Below are 17,786 nucleotides of genomic sequence, written 5' to 3'. Positions count from 1 at the left end.
CTCCCCACTGTCTTCTACCTGTTGTCCAGGCTGTGCTGTCTCCTGTCACTCTGGTCTCTTGACCCTGTACCATATTCTACTTCGTGTCTTTGTAACACATGAATTATGCTCATTCTAGTACTTTCTGTGAGCAAGGACTGTATTTGTTCATCTCTGGTTTTGCTCCTTCGTGTAGCAAATTCTTTGGGGTATTTGGGTATTTATTCTTTTGGGTATTTATTTGCTTATTCAACAGACGTTTATTGAAGCCCAACATCTGTACTAAGTGCTAGAAGCTAGGATTCAGCCATGAAGATAGCCATGATTCCTGCTGCAGTGGCGCTTACAGTGTAGTGAAGACAAATATTTAGCAAAGTATCACATAATCACGATGGTGAAAATGTTTGAAATGAAAAATACAGAGTACTTTGAGGAATATATAATGTGGGCCTAAACTAGTTTGGGAAAGAAGATGAATCAAAGAAGATTCTTGGAAGAAGAAAATGTTTTAAGCTGAGACTAGCAGAATGAGTCACAATGTGCAGGTTAAGAAAGAGGAGAGCCTTTCATATAAAAGGAATTCTAGGTGGTTTTTAACCTGGGCTAGACATTAGCATCACCAAATAAAGAGTATAAGAAGCAACTGGACGGGTGCCTCATCCTTGTGCTTACTGATGGGAGTATAAAGTGATATGGCTGCTTTGGAAAACAGTTTGTCAGTTACTTAAAAAGGTAAGCGTGTCCTTGTTGTATGACCCAGCAGTTCCATCCCTAGTGGAACTTAAGGAAAAGAAAACACCTCATTTTCACTCAAGAAAAATGAAAACAAGTGTCTACACAAAGATTTATACACTGATATTAATAGCACTTTATTTGTAACAGCTAGAAATTGGTTAATGGATAAACAAGTTGTATATCCATTCGATGGAATCCTACTCAGCAATAAATTGGAACAAACTACTGATTCATGTGATAGCAGAGTTGAATCTTAAATCACACTGAACGAAAGAAGCCAAACACAAAAGACTACAGAGTTATGATTATATTTATTTGAAGCTCGAGAACAGGCAAGTGAAAGTCTCAGTCGAGTTCAACTCTTTGCAACCCCATAGACTGTAGCCAGCCAGGCTCCTCGGTCCATGGAATTCTCTGGGCCAGAATACTGGAGTGGGTAGCCATTCCCTTCTCCAGGGGATCTTCCCAACCCAGGGATCGAACCCAGGTCTCCCGCATTGCAGGCAGATTCTTTACTGTTTGAGCCACCAGGGAGGCCCAGAACAGGCTAAACTAATTTCTAATGATAGAAATCAGATCAGTGATTGTGTGGGGAAGAGGATGAAGGTTGGCACCGAGGAACTGAGTGGGAGCATTTTGTGACAGTGGCTGTGTTCTAGATCTTAAACAGGTTAGTGTTATGTGAGTGCTTATGTTTGTCAAACACATTGGACTGTTTACACTTAAAATTTGGGACATTTTATTGTGTGCAACTGTACCCTGAAAATAACCATGCTCCATTTTAATAAATGTAAAAAAAAGATAAAACTTACCTATGATGTTGAAAGTCAGAATAGTGTGGGGTCCTGGTAGTACTAATTGGAGAGGGGAAAAGGGAGAGAGTCTTCCTAGAGTGTTAGGAATGCTCTATATCTTGATTTTGGTGAAAGTTTAAAGGATATATATATTATATATAATTATATAAATATAAGTATATATAATTATAAACTTATACATAATATATATATGTTAATTGATCCTTATATTTTTAAAATTTAGTGATTGATGGATTTATGGCTGTGTTGGGTCTTTGTTGTTGTTCATGGGCTTTCTCTAGTTGAAGCAAGCCAGGGCTGCTCTCTAGTTGCAGTGCCCAGGCTTCTCCTTGTGGTGTCTTCTCTTGTTGTGGAACATGGGCTCTGTAGCGCTGGCTCAGCAGTTGTGGTGCATAGACTCAGTTGCCCTGCAGCATGTGGGATCTTCTTGGAACAGGGGCTGAACTTGTGTCCCTTGCATTGGCAGGTGGATTCTTAACCACTGGACCATAAGGGAAGTCTGGTCCTTAGGTTTATTTATGCACTTTATTTTAGATGTGTTATTTGTTTATTTTTGAGTATTAATTTATTTGGCTGTGTCGAGTCTTAGTTGTGGTACGTGGGCTCTTTCATTGCAGTGCACAGGTTCTGTAATTGTGGCACACAGACTTAGCTGCTCTGTGGCAGGTAGAATCCTCTCAGACCAGTGATCGAACCTGAGTCCTCCACATTGCAAGGTGGATTCTTAACCAACAGACCACCAAGGAAGTCCCCTATGTGTGTTACTTCTCAATTAAAGAAGAAAAAGAGAAAAACCCTGCCCCTAAACCCATACCTCGGTCTCAACCATAGAGATATTGGGGCCTTGATGTCAGCAGTTTAAGAGCTCCTTAAGTGATACTAATACGCTGCCAGAGCTGAGAATCCCTGTGCTGTGTAGAAAGGAGAGAAGAAACTGGACCCATCAAAGAAGGGTTACACGAAGCAGGAGAAGTTGCTGAACATGAGACCAGAAAGGTAGTAGGTGACAGATTGTTCTGGGCCTGGCAGGTCACAGTAGGGAAGTTGAACTTTATCTTGAGAATAATGAAAAGCGTTTGAAGGGTTGTAGGAAGTAAGAGGACTTGTGCAGATGTGCAGCTGGTATGTACTAGCACTGCCTATAGCCAGCATTCCTGTTGACTGCTCATTAAGTATTTAGAATATCTCAGCTGAGAGTGACATGCTGTGTGGAGAATGAGGTTTGAAATAGTTGAGGAATCTTGAACTGTGTTTGGTGATTGAATGAACGTGCCAACTGAGGGAGTGAGATGTTAAGGTTTCTGACACAAACAACTGGTGAAGTAGGAAGTTTGGGGGAAAAGTAATGAGTTGAGGTTTAGACATTGTGAGTTGAAGTGCCTGTTGGACATCCATGTGGAGATGTTTAGTAGGAAGTTGGAGTCTGGGTTTCTGTGGGTCAAAAGTGAAACTTGAACCAGAAACATCATTTTGTTTTTTGGGAGTTGGTAATACCTAGTAATTTCTTCAAATGGTAGTTGAAGGTATGAGGAGAGAGGATTATTTAGAAGAGAGTACAGTATGAGAAGAGAGACTAGAACTAAACCCAAATTCTTTGAAACTCCAACGTTTAATAGTCAGGTAGAAAGAAGAATTCTGTACATTAAGAAAGGTGAAGATTCATTTATCTGTTCATTCATTCATGCAGCAAATCTATATTGAATACCTAATATGTGCCAGGCACTGTATGGGTCCCTGAGGATACTGCAGTGTACAAAAAAAGTCCCTGCTTGTGAACCTTGCATATATTGGAGGGAGACAGACAATAAGCAAATCAGTGAACAAATGTATCATGTGAGGTGGTAGTAGGTGCTACATTCAGTTCAGTTCAGTCGCGTTCAACTCTTTGCGACCCCATGGACTGCAGCAAGCTAGGCCTCCCTGTCCATCACCAACTCGCAGATCTTGCTCAAACTCGTCCATAGAGTCAGTGATGCCATCCAACCATCTCATCCTCTGTCGTTCCCTTCTCCTCCTGCCTTCAGTCTTTTCCAGCATGAGGGTCTTTTCCAAGAAATCAGTTCTTCTCATCAGATGGCCAAAGTATTAGAGTTTCAGCTTCAGCATCAGTCCTTCCAATGAATATTCAGGACTGGTTTCATTTAGGATTGACTGGTTTGATCTTGCAGTCCAAGGGACTCTCAAGAGTCTCCTCCAATACCACAGTTCAAAAGCATCAATTCTTCGGCGCTCAGCTTTCTTTGTAGTCCAACTCTCACATCTATACACGACTACTAGAAAAACCATAGCTTTGACTAGACGGACCTTTGTAGACAAAGTAATGTCTCTGCTTTTTAATATGCTGTCTAGGTTGGTCATAATTTTCTTCCAAGGAGCAAGCATCACTTAATTTCATGGCTGCAGTCACCATCTGCAGTGATTTTGGAGCCAAAAAAAAATAAAGTCTCTCACAGTGACACATCATAATACCCAAAGCTTGTGGTTTACCCTAGGGTTCACTCTTGGTGCTATATAGGTTATTTTTGATGTGTTCTCTCTTGGAGGAGAAATGGGCATGGTCAGAAGCCTTTTGGGTTAATGTTGCTTGGTTAGCTGGAACCAGTGCCAGCTTTGTCCAGAAGGAAGGCTCTTCTCAATTCCTGCACCCTGCTGAGAAGAGCTGGGCCTCCTCTTGAATATGAGGATGTGATGTTCTAATTGGGGCTTGCCAGGTGGCTCACTGGTAAAGAATCCACCTGCCAATGCAGGAGACATAGGAGATGTGGGTTCAGTCCCTGGGTTGGGAAGATCCCCTGAAGGAGGAAATGGCAACCTACTCTGGTATTCTTGCCTAGAAAATTCCAGGGACAGAGGAGCCTGGTGGGCTACAGTCCACAGGGTTGCACAGAGTCAACTGAGCAACTGAGCATGATGTTCTAACAGGGATAGGAACATCCCTCAGGTAGGCTGGGTTTTACACAGCCCAGGAATCTGACGCCTCTTTCCTCTGTGGTTAGACCTGCTATGTGCTGTATTCTGGGGGGTGGGGGTAGGGGGGACTTTTCTTGCTAGTTCCAGGTCCCAAGCCAGTTCCTCTTCTCAGCCTTTACATTTTTGTCTAGAGGGTCCCCTGCTCTCCCTCCAGTCCTATCCTCGTTCTGGGTTCCAGGCTGTTTTATCTCTGCAACCTTGTGGTCTTGGTCAAATCTGAACGTCTTCTCAGGGTTCATGCTCTCAGTCTTACACACTTTTGAGCCCTTTCTAAGGCTAAGTGTGGATTCTGATCCCATCAGAGTCACTACAGAGCCTGAGTGAAGGGGGAGAAATTATTTCCAGAGATGAAGCCCCTGTTTGTAAAATTTAGTCATTTCCAGATTCTCCTCAGGTTCCAGCCAAGCACTGAGGAACAGTCTGATCAGTGTCCTTCTCCTCTCTCTCTGCTTTCTTCCTTGACTGCTGTTCCTCACGTCTTTCCCTCTGAGCTTGTGTCTCACATCAGACAATCCATTGTCCAGTTCACCTACAGTGGTTCTGCTTTGCATGCCTTCAGATGTGTGTTCTCTGGGGAGGAGTTAGTGTTTACGATGAGAAATGAAAGTGGCTGGGAGAGGGAGAGGCATTAGGTGGATACTGGATATTGGTGATGGGAATCGGGAGGCTACACTCCAGAATTCTCTTGTCTTTTGGGGAGATATGGTTTGTTATGAGTCCATTCATTCATGCATTCATTCATTCAGCCAGCATTTACTGATTTCATACTTGACAAGGTGGTTATTAAGACAGTGCCATACTGGGCCCTGGGGGATAGAGTGAGTCAAATTTAGTCCTTGCCCTTTTCTGGCTGTGGCATGCGAACAACTCAGAGCATGAGAATTAATATAACAGAGTTAGGTACAAAGTGCTTGGAACATAGAGCAGTAAATGATTAGGTCTGTCTAGAGAAAGGAGAGGAGCTTTGGATGTGAGGGAAAGGTCTTTGTCATTTTGTCTGCCCATGGTTCACAAAGTGTGGTCTGTAGACCATTGGGGGCCACCAGGGTCTTTTGGGGGGTCCAGAAGGTCAAAGCCATGTTAATATTATACTTAGATACTATTTGCTTTTCCCATCCTGTGTACGTTTGCACTGTTGGTGCAGAAGAACTTAGTAGGTAAAACTGCTGGCATCTTAACAGGAATCGAGATTGTCACAAAATTGTGCCAATAACCATTGCATCCCTCCGCTCCATGCACTGTCAGATTTTTAACACTTTTAATAGAGAATTAAAAATTTTTATAACTTTATTGAATGTCTCTGTGGTATTCTGTGTGATAAAACAGGAAGTACACTTTAAGGACTTATGCTGCATATCCCGAAGCCTGATGTTTATCTCAAGGAAATGCATTTATGCAATTGAGCCGAACTACCTCCCCTTTTCAGGGAACACTATTTTTACTTGAAAGAATAACTGACAAATCGCAATTACTGAGACTTATGTTTTTGGCAGACATTTTCTTAAAAATGAATGAAGCAAGTGTGCTACTTTAAGAACAACTGGTAGTATTTGTTGCCAATGATAAACTTCCAGCTTTTAATTGAAAATAAAAGTTTTGGAAAACTTGTATCTGCCACAGTAAGCTTGACAGCTTCCCTAGATTTACAGCTTTTTAAAAAAAAAAAAATAATTGTGATTATTTTGATATTATATAAATGAACTGTGTCAAATTTGGAAACTCTGCTTAATTCATTGAACCACTAGTTTCCAAATGATTAGTATATGTTGTTTCAGAATCACCCATGGATAAAAGATCCATTCAAAGTGCAAGACAGACTGCAAGATAGACGATGGATTTTACTGTGACAGAGTACAAAAAGTTCACCTGTATAGTTTCGGGTTTCACATTGTAACCTTTAACAAACCTACTACTTGTTGAAGTTTTGGTGAAGTACCAGAGAAGACTGACCACAATTATCTGGAAGATTATTAAAATACTCCTGCTTTTCCAACTGCATATCTATGTTTTGATTGAAGGCAAAACAACACACTGAATGCAGAAATAGATATAATAAGGCTGTAGCAGCTGTTTCTATCAAGCCAGACATTTATAAGGAGATTTATAAAAATGTGTAACAGTCCCACTCATGAATTTTTTTTGCAGAAAACAATTATTTTTTCATAAAACATGCTTTTATAATCTATATGGGGTTTATATTTTAATTTCTAATATAATAAATATCAATCAGTTTGGGGAGCTTCAGTTTTTAAGTGTAAAAAGGGGTCCTAAGATCAAAAAAGTTAAACTTGGTCTTGTGCTCTTCTCTCTACCTAAAATTCTCTTTTCTGCTTCCCAAAATCCCTTAAATGACTATAGAACTAGTATTTAGTTATCCATTCAAAAAACATTTGTTGAACATCTATCAAGAACCTGGCTTTTTCTCGCTGCTGGGTACATGATCCCAAGCCATTATGGGGAAGATGGGTTAAGCAACTATAGCACTGTATGTGAAAGAGGAGACTGAAAAAGCCGGCTTAAAACTCATTTAAAAAACTAAGATCATGGCATCCGGTCCTATCACTTCATGGCAAATAGATGGAGAAACAATGGAAACAATGACAGATTTTATTTTCTTGGGCTCTAAAATCACTGTGAATGGTGACTGTAGCCATGGAATTAAAAGACGCTTGCTCCTTGGGAGAAAAGCTCTGACCAACCTAGACAGCATATTAAAAAGCAGAGACATTACTTTGCTGACAAAGGTCCATACAGTCAAAGCTCTTGTTTTTCCAGTAGTCATATATGGATGTGAGAGCTGGACCATAAAGAAAGCTGAGGGCTGAAGAATTGATGCTTTTGAACTGTGGTGTTGGAGAAGACTCTTGAGAGTTCCTTGGACTGCAAGGCAATCAAACCAGTCAATCCTGAAGGAAATCAGTCCTGAATATTCATCGGCAGGACTGATGCTAAAACGGAAGCTCCAATACTTTGGCCACCTGATGCAAAGAGCCGACTCGTTGGAAAAGACCCCAATGCTGGGAAAGATTGAAGGCAGGAGGAGAAGGGGATGACAGAGGATGAGATTGTTGGATGGCATCACCAACTCAATGGACATGAATTTGAGCAAACTCTAAGAGATGGTGAAGGACAGGGAAGCCTGGCATGCTGCAGTCCATCGGGTCTCAGAGTTTGACACGACTGAGCTGCTGAACACCACCACCACTGTGTGATAAATGTTAGTGATAGACATGTAAATACTGGAGGAAGACAGGCTATTGTCAGACACTCACTTGCCAGCTCACCTAGGAACATTCTTTTGAGCAATTTGATTGGGCTGTACTTCCTTTATTTGATTCTTTATGGTCCATAGAGGGAAAGTGGCTGAAGTTAGTGAAAGATGGGAACTGTTCATTTGCTGCTCCGGCAGAAAAGAAGGAGGTAACAAATGTATTAAGCGTCAATTTCATGCAAGCCCTATGCTAAGTGCTTTCACAATTGTAATCTTACCTAATTCTCACAAAAACCATATGAAGCAGAATTAATTATCCTTATTTTGCAAGTGAGATGTCGGAGGCTGGGAAAAGTTAAACAACTTGTCCAGTATCATATGATTGTAACTGATGAAGCCAGAATTTTGACATATGTATTCTGACTCCAAGGGCAGGGCTCTTGCACTGTAGTAATAATGTGTTGCTAAATGTGTGGCTTTTTTAAGGTAATTTCCAGATGGGTCTGTGAAACCTTGCCAGGTTGGAATATATTAAGAAAGATACTAAAGATCTCAGGAAGGAGAGAGAGACCACATAGGCAATGCTCCATTGAAGAGATTTTTTGTGAATTTTGTCTGACATGATTTTTCTGGACAGGATTCTATGGCAGTATTGGGCATCAAGACTTTGTATTCCCTTAACCTCAATTCCTTTAACCTTTCTCTGTGCCAAATGATTCCAGAAGCAAAAGTTACCTGTCTGTCTGATCAGGTTACAAACTACAGCCTGATGTTTGAAGCCCGAACTTGTTGGACCTGTTGTAGGCCAATCAGGCCCAGCCTGGAGACCCCAGTCCCTAGAGCTTGGTAAACTATTTCCATTATTTTAAAAAGCCTAATAGAAATGCTTTACTTCAGATAATCCTGTGTGTGGATACAGGCTAGTGAAAAGATTAGATTTCTTTGTTTTGGGTCAAAAATCTGTTGATCCAGTGTGCTTCAGTTGTACTACCTAGGGAGCTCTAGAAATGGTGTCAGCAAAGTATGGTCCAAGGGCCAAATCCAGCCCACTGTCTGTTTTTGTAAATAAAGTTTTATTGAAGCACAGTTGAAAAAACTTACTCATGTTTTGTCTTTGGCTGCTTTTGTGTTCAATGACAGAGTTTCATAGCTGCAACAAAGCCTTTATAGCTCATAAATCCTGAACTGTTTACTGTATGGTCTTTTACCGAAAAAGTTGACTCCTAGCATAACCTCAGTTCTTTCTATTATGGCACTTAGCACTTGGTATTTTAATGGCCTATTTTCCCCACTTTTTTTTTTTTCAAATCTAATATATTACGTTTTAAGGCATTTCATACCCACAGTATAGTGGAAAAGATAGGCATGAGCACATATAATTTAAATATGAGTCAATAAATGCTATAATAAAAGCATGTACAGCAACACTGTGAGGTTCACCCAAGCTGGTCCTGGCAGAGCCCCTCGCTTTTATAACTGAGCTCCTTGGGAGCAAAGATGAGGTCTGCCTCATCTCTTCATCCCCTGGGCTGATTATAGACCCTGACATATAAACAGTACTCGATAAATGTTGTTTGAATGGACATATCATATGCTGATCAGAAAAGCTCGTATAGGCAATTATATATGCCTCTGAGTAGTGTAAATACAGAAATAAATGAAGGAAAGTGTTATGCTGGCTATGCCAGTCTCAGTGCTGTTTGCTTCATCTCTGAGCTAGTCATTACTTGCTGCAATTTGTGATAAGTAGTGGATAGGAGTCCATGAATGAAACAATCGTGTTAAGAACTCTTGTTGGTGAGGAAATTAGAAACAGTGCCTTGAATTTGGGCTATTTTCTACTCTTTTCCCTCCGTATCCACCACACCTTTACCCCACCTTCCATGTTCTGCTCCAGCTTGCCAGGACAGAGGTAGAGGAACATAGAGTCTGTGGAGGTACTTATTTCTTTTGTATGCATACTGTTTATCTTATTTTTTCTTCTCTAAAGCCATTTTTTCAGTGTGGTTCTTACCAGCATTACCATCCATGGCTTCCAGAAGATACAACTAACTTAAAGCTATCTGGTTACCTTGGTGTAAAGGCAGGCAGGTGAAGTGCTGGCCTGGGAGTCAGTAGGCCTGGGCTCCTGTTGTGCCTCTATAGTGGCTTTTGACTTGGGATACGTCTGGTAACATCTGAGAGCTTCAATAGTCAACACACTTTTGTTGAGTTACATCTGAGACTTAAAAAATTTAATATTTATACCCCTCCTCATTTTGAAAAGGATTTGAGTGACTAGCAAGTGATAGAGAGGTGACCTGCCCGATCTTGTGTGTGTTTCTGACCAGCAGATAAGTAAATGATTAGATGGATGAGAGCATTTCAGGTCTCTGATTAGGGCTTTCTAGAAGGCTTCACAGCCACAGCTTCTTCACCTTGTCCTTGCTTCCTCTTCTGTGACTTCTTCTATTTGGGAAATCAGGATCTTTCTTCTATCTTCTTTGGGGATGATTTGAAGAGTATTTTGCCTAGAAAGTAGTTTTCAAGATCAAGGTCAAAAGAAAAGAGGAATTTTACACTCTAGGAATTGGAAGAAATGCCAAAAACTTTAGTTAAAATGTCTTTTTCAAATAGTGGACTTGAAGCCTGAAGAAGGGAAGTGATCTCCTTAGAGCCACATAGTAGAACTACAGCTAGATTCCAGGCTCGTTCTGCGAGGCATTTTCCAGGTTCCTAAGAGGACTCAGTTCAGTTCAGTCGCTCAGGCGTGTCCAACTCTTTCGACCCCATGAATCGCAGCACGCCAGGCCTCCCTGTCCATCACCAACTCCCGAAGTTCACTCAGACTCACGTCCATCAAGTCAGTGATGCCATCCAGCCATCTCATCCTCTGTCGTCCCCTTCTCCTCCTGCCCCCAATCCCTCCCAGCATCAGGGTCTTTTCCAATGAGTCAGCTCTTCGCATGAGGTGGCCAAAAAGTACTGGAGCTTCAGCTTTAGCATCATTCCTTCCAAAGAAATCCCAGGGCTGATCTCCTTCAGAATGGACTGGTTGGATCTCCTTGCAGTCCAAGGGACTCTAAAGAGTCTTCTCCAACACCACAGTTCAAAAGCATCAATTCTTCGGCGCTCAGCCTTCTTCACAGTCCAACTCTCACATCCATACATGACCACAGGAAAAACCATAGCCTTGATTAGGTGGACCTTAGTCGGCAAAGTAATTAGGTGTCGTGAAATGGGCTGGGTGGGTTTTTGCTGTATAACTGTATGGTGGTGGGCAGAGGAAGCGTCACGCCACACCTCCCATGCAGTTGTGTCAGACATGCTCAGGACCTTAGATGTCTAATAGGTAGGCAGCTGAAGGCTGTCTCGGAGAAGGCATAAGATGTGAAGGGTTTCCCTGGGTAGCCTGTGACTGGCATTATGTATATGGGCAGTGACAAAGTGAACGAAGAGGAAAACTATGTGGTACTCTGGCATTAGGACAAACGGGCTGTTTTCCTATTTCTAGAGACATTGTATTAATTTACATTTGTTTGTTGTTTCTTTTGAATATGTATTTCTTTGATTACTAGTGAGACCTTTCCCTGTGTTCATTGACTATTTGTATTTTCTCTCACTTGTATTTTTTTTTCTTGTTGAGTTATTTATTCATGTTCTTTGTGTAGATCCCAGTGTATTCCTAGTCCTATGCTTGACTTCCTGCCAAGAAACTATTAGGATACTAAAGCATTGTTCCTAAACGGGGAAGAAAGTTAATAAGAAACGCTCTTCTCACTGTTAAGTGGAGTCAGGCGTTAGAAGCTAGGGACAATGAGACAGGTGGGTAATAGAGCTGGGCGGCAGCCCCCTGTAACATTGTCTCTTGCCTTTCCTGTACAGAGTTTTGCCGGATCGACAAGCCCCTGTGCCACAGTGAGGATGAGAAGCTCAGCTTTGATGCAGTCCGCAGCATCCACAAGCTGATGGATGATGATGCCAATGGTGATGTGGATGTGGAAGAAAGTGATGAGGTGAGCTCCCTCACCCTGCGTGGCTCTCTCCTTTTCCTGTGTGAACAGTCCCTGAAGCTGTTTAGACAGGCTGTTCCCTGGGGAGAGGTGTTACTGGCTTGTTCTCTAGGGTCGCATCCCTACCAGGGCAGGTGATTCTCAGCAGAGCAGCCTCGAGGAGCTGGCCTGTCAGAGAGCAGGCCTGACCTCTCTGTCTGTGTCTGGACCGGCCCCCGTCTGCCTACCAGCTGGAAGCACAACACTGGCCGAGCTGTGCTGTTTGAGAGGGAGAGGGAACCCTGAGGCTGGTCCGTACAGTTTGCCTGCATCCTTATTGTACTCCTGCTGGAGGTGGAGGGCACCCATCTGTCCTAACTCTGTGTTCAACCCTGTGCTGGCATGTGGAGGAGAAGGCAAGGCAGTCAGATCTTGCCCTTTGGAAACTTATACTCTGTTTGTGAAGAAGAGACAGAGGTTCCTAGAAAGGTCGTTCTGAATTCCAGGCTGCAACTGCTAGAAGTCAGTTGATTGGTCCAGACAGCAAGAGCGAGAGGAATCTCTGGATGGAAGAGCCCTGTTATTGTTTCACCTTTGGGCATTACTACAGCTCCAGTTCCACAGAGCCCAGAGTACAAAGTCATCATGTGTGAGAAGATTTAAAAATTTCAGTTGTTTTTGGGCTCAACTTGAGCCAGCACTTTGGTGAAGCTGCCAAATTATGCCAAATCTCTCATAGTGGTATGGTGTATATCTTGAGGGAGCAGGTAATTCTGGTCTCTCCTTCCTGTTGGTTAGTCTGCTTTTAAATTTTGAATTCAGTTTTGGATTTCACATTGTCAGAAACGTCTTGAAGCAGTGAAATCCTGTACAAAGGAGTGACATGACTGATGAGGGGTGTGAAAACCATGAAATGGAGAGCATTCAGTACAATTCAGTGTCTATAAGTATCTATTATATATGTGCCAGGCACTGTTCTAGATGTGGGGAATGTGATAGTAAATACATATAATTACATAGCAATACATCTGTCCTTGTATAATTTACAATCTAATGAAGAAACTTTAACTTGGAAAAGAAAAGATTCAGATAATATAATTCCTATCTTCAAATAAAATAGAAGTAGAGGAATCAGGCTTAAAAGACGATAATGGTTAGCAATGAAATTCTTACTCTATGCCAGGCACAGTGTTAAGCTCTTTGCATAGTTACTCTTTTAACTTTGTTAACAGCCTTATGAAGTTGGTATTATCGTCAAGACTGGAATTTTGGAAAGGTTAAGCATTTCGTTCAAGGACACACGAAGTATGAGCACAGATCTGATTTCAAAGCCTATGCTGTTAAGTACTGCTGTCTTGTCTCTTATTCTAAGGGCAGAACCAGGACCACTGTGGGGAAAGTGAAATATGGGCCTATTCTCCTGGAGTAAAGAATCGCCTAACAGTGCTATCTCGTCATAGTAGAGGCTTCCTTGGTAGATAGATCGTGAACTCCCTGTCACTGAAGATTGGCAAGTAGAACACAATCCTCCACTCATTAATCTACCGAGGGGATCGTTGTATCAGGTTGAACTAGATAATGTCTAATGAGAGGAGAAAAACAGACTTCCTAGAGGAAACGTAGAATTGGGATAGAGTGGAAAGGGATGGGGCAGCCTGAGCAGTAGGAAGGAGTGTGAGCAAAGATGTGGAGGCAGGAAGAAGCATGGTTGGTAGGTTTGGTCGGACAGTGTGACTGTGGTGGAAAACCACAGGACAAAAACCTGAAAAGGAAAGGGGGCCCAGGCAACCAGGCTGAGATACGTATACGATCTGGCAGCTGTAGGTTTTTAAGGACAACAGCCATGATGAACGTATCTGAGCTTTTGGTCACATCTAGCAGTGTCACTGGCTTTCAAAGGATCCAGATTTTATTTGTCTGTGCTGGGAATAGTGTCATGTTCCTGGTGGTGAGAGAGGCCGAGAGGTTTCCTGATGTCTCTCCGAGGACCTGGCCGCCCGACTGGGAGGTGCATGGCACCACAGTCAAGAAGGTGATGTGTTCCAAGGTCCACAAATTCCTGGATATCTTTGTCATCTGCTCCTCTTTCTTTTTTCACTTTCTGCTGAATTACTTTGTCAATGAGAGGAGGAAGAAAATGTTCTTTTTAGAGGAATGTACCACAACAAAAAGCTCATCAGCACAAACTGTTCTAAAATAACACAAAAGCTGTCACCCTGCTCTTCCCTGTGCCAGTGGTGAGCTGTTCTTTTTCAGTGGAGCTTCTGCCTGCCTGGGCTTCTTCCTGTGCTCTCCCTGCAGTCCCAGGCCTCTGGTGGGCAGAGGGACCTGCCAGTCTGGGTTTCTCATGATCAGTTACAAGCTACTTTTTGAAACAGATAGTCATGGTAGCAAAGTCTATGTGTTTAAGACAGTCTCAACATATATGGAGTTCAGGATCTAACTAGACCCATTGAGTGGACAGCTCAGAGCTTGGAACATTGGATTATGGACTCTGAGACAGCAGAGATGAAACCCTGGTTGTGCTGGTGAGCAAGGACCTGAGATTTTTATGGCCTGTTTAACAGAACTGCTATTACCCAAGGAGCCTAATAGCAGTCTGCAAGGATACTATATTCAGGCCTCATTTATTCAGCCTCATATCAGTAAGTTTTTCAGATACCTGAACTATAACCTGATTTCTAGATATTTAAAAATGTTAGCCATTCTTGAGGTCAGGTTTCCTTCTTATAGACTATTGGGAATAGTCTTAACTTTCTTTGGATCGTTTGGAGCAGGTCTGCACAGCCTCTTGCACTGTTACCCTAGTGCCCGCATTCCCGGGTTGGGAATTTCTTTTTATAGTTCTGTCTCTTCTTTGATTCATTCTCATTTCTAATTGTTCTATCTCTGCTATGTTCTATGGCTGAGATTCAGCCACCATTTTACAGAAAATATGTAGTCATTTGTGTGGAGGAAGCCAGTTTGGCTTCTCAGGTGCTGTCCTTGCTTGCTTTTATCCTAGGCAGCCAAGGGTTGAGGGCCTTTCAGATGAGCAAGATGGCACTGTTGACACTGGTGTCCTCCATGTAAAGCTAATAGGGAGTTCTCTCAGGCTGGCAGGGTGGGAATTCATGACCTGTGTTCTACTGAAACCTCTGCTGGAGACACTGCCTTTGGGCAAAGGATTTGCAGCCATGGTATGGCATTTCAGCCTGTCCTGACAGTCTGAGGTGTGTAGACAAGAGCCTTCCTAAAAACACTGGCCGCTTGACCGGACCAGACAGTTTGAGGGCAGTTTTATTTTCTTCTGTAGGGCCTACATAGAAAATAAAGGACATTTGTTTAGCCATTAAACAATTCTTATTGGCATATGGATGATAAACAAGCATATGAAAAAATACTCAATATTGTTGGCCACTAAGGGAAGTACAAATTAAAACCACAATGAGATATCACTACACACCTCTTTGGATGGCTGAAATTAAAAAGTGGTCAACACCAAGTACCATGTGATGAGGAAGAGTCACTTGAACTCTTACAAAGATTTTTATAAAGCTGAACAACATAATTTAATACATGTCTCAGCATTTCTACTTCTAGGTATTTATCCCATAGATAAATGAAAATTTATATTTGTACTAAAACCTGTACACAAATGTTTTAGCAGCTTTACTCATTATCACCAAAAATTGGACACAGATCAGATGTCCTTCAATCTGTGAATGGAGAAAACAAACTTTTGAGCTGCTGATGCACACAGCATAGAGGAATCTCAAAGGCGTTATGCTAAGGGGAGGAAGCCATATCTCAAATAGTTACATACTATTAATATATGATAACATCTAATGACTTTCTGAGAAACTATAAGAATGGAGGCCAGATCAGTGGTTACCTGGGATAAGGGATATGACGTGGGTTTGATTATGAAGGGACAGCATGAGGGAATTTTTTTTGGTAATAGAACTGTCCTGTGTCTGGGTTGTGGGGCAGTTATAAGAATTTACATATGTACTAAAACTCATAGGAAAATATTCTGCCCCCTCCACTACATTTAATGTAATCATATGTTAATTAAGAAAAGTGTTCCCGGCATAGCAATGACACACAATTCAAGCTCAGTGAATGCTAATTATTGCTGCTGTTCTGTTTTCTCTGTATTTCCAGGAAAGCTACCTATCTGACCCTTGTATTTTAATGTTCATGCATGGAATGACTGACTGATATCACTGTAGCAAGCATGCTGTTAGACTGAGATGGGAGTCTTACACAAGGGTGTGATCACACATTTGGGGGGATGAAGATGAATAGGTTATTATGAGCCTGGGAAGCTGTAATGCCACAGGACTGGAAAAGGTCAGTTTTCATTCCAATCCCAAAGAAAGACAATGCCAAAGAATGTTCAAACTACTGCACAATTTCACTCATCTCACACACGAGCAAAGTAATGCTAAAAATTCTCCAAACTAGGCTTCAATAGTACATGAACCAAGAAATTCCAGATGTTCAAGCTGGATTTAGAAAAGGCAGAGGAACCAGAGAGCAAATTGCCAACATCTGTTGGATCATAGAAAAAGCAAGAGAATTCCAGAAACACATCTACTTCTGCTTCATTGAGTACGCTAAAGCCTTTGACTGTGTGGATCACAACAAACTGGATGGGAATACCCGATCACCTTACCTGCCTCCTGAGAAACCTGTATGCAGTTCAAGAAGCAACAGTTAGAACCAGACATGGAACAACAGACTGGTTCCAAATTGGGAAAGGAGTACATCAAGGCTGTATACTGTCACCTTGCTTATTTAACTTATATGCAGAGTACATCATGTGAAATGCCAGGCTGGATGAAACACAAGCTGAAATCAAGATTGCCAGGAGAAATATCAATAACCTCAGATATGCTGATGACACCACCCTTATGGCAGAAAACGAAGAGGAACTAAAGAGTCTCTTGATGAAAGTGAAAGAGGAGAGTGAAAAAGCTGGTTTAAAATTAAGCATTCAAAAAAGTAAGATCATGGCATCTGGTCCCATCACTCCGGGGTAAATAGATGGGGAAACAATGAGAGACTTTATTTTCTTGGGCTCCAAAATCACTGCAGATGGTGACTGCAGCCATGAAATTCAAAGACTGTTGCTCCTTAGGAGAAAAACTATGACCAATCTAGACAGCATATTAAAAAGCAGAGACATTGGTTTGCTGACAGAGGTCAATATAGTCAAAGGTATGGTTTGTTCCAGTAGTCATGTATGGATGTGCGAGTTGGACCATAAAGAAAGCTGAGTGCTGAAGAATTGATGCTTTTGAACTGTGGTGTTGGAGAAGACTCTTGAGAGTCCCTTGGACTGCAGAGATATCAAGCCAGTCAATCCTAAGGGAAATCAGTCCTGAATATTCATTGGGAGGACTGATAATGAAACTGAAGCTCCAATACTTTGGCCACCTGATTCGAAGAACTGACTCATTGGGAAAGACGCTGATGTAGGGAAAGATTGAAGGTGGGAGAAAGGGATGACAGAGGATGAGATGGTTGGATGGTATTGCTGACTTGATGGATATGAGTTTGAGTAAGCTCTGGGAGTTGGTGAAGGACAGGGAAGCCTCGCGTGCTGCAGTCCATGGGGTCTCAAAGAGTTCGACATGACTGAGTGACTGAACTGAACTGAACTGGGAAGTTGCAAAATATACTTACGCTTCCTTTAGTGCCTGTTGTGTCTGCTGTAGAACATAGTGTAGGGTTAAGAGCTTGTGCTGCAGAGTCACAGAGACTTAGGCTTAAACCTGGCTCTCCCTTTACCAGCTGTGGAAACTTTGAGAAGTTACTTAATCTCTTTAAGCGTCAGTTTCCTCATTAGAAGAGGAGTGATGATGTTGGGCACCTCATGAAGCTATTGTGAAGATTAAATGAAATAATGTACATAGGGACTTCCCTGGTGATCCAGTGGCTAAGACTGCACGCTCCCAGTGCAGGGGGCCCAGGTTTGATCGCTGGTCAGGGAACTAGGTCCCACATGCTGCAACTAAGGGTCCCACATGATGCACCCAAAGATCCCTCATGCTGCAAGAAAGATCAAAGATTCTGTGTGTCGCAACTAAGACCCGGCACAGCCAAATAAATAAAGAT

The 17,786-nt window shown here is 42.1% G+C and overlaps 1 protein-coding gene across 6 annotated transcripts in view; it reads left to right on the top strand.

Moving 5' to 3' along the window:
* The window catches only part of STIM1 (stromal interaction molecule 1), a 196,154-nt gene that overhangs the window by 102,814 nt on the left and 75,554 nt on the right, over positions 1–17,786 (top strand). For all 6 annotated transcript variants that reach the window (XM_069553454.1, XM_069553451.1, XM_069553453.1 and 3 more), the window contains one exon: positions 11,575–11,705. In XM_069553454.1, the coding sequence (XP_069409555.1) occupies positions 11,575–11,705 (131 nt within the window). The remainder of the gene's footprint in view (positions 1–11,574; positions 11,706–17,786) is intronic.

Source organism: Ovis canadensis, chromosome 15 (assembly GCF_042477335.2).
Source record: "Ovis canadensis isolate MfBH-ARS-UI-01 breed Bighorn chromosome 15, ARS-UI_OviCan_v2, whole genome shotgun sequence".
Lineage (NCBI taxonomy): Eukaryota > Metazoa > Chordata > Mammalia > Artiodactyla > Bovidae > Ovis > Ovis canadensis.
The sequence above is the reverse complement of the archived record's forward strand: the minus strand, read 5'-3'. Positions and strand labels throughout refer to the sequence as shown.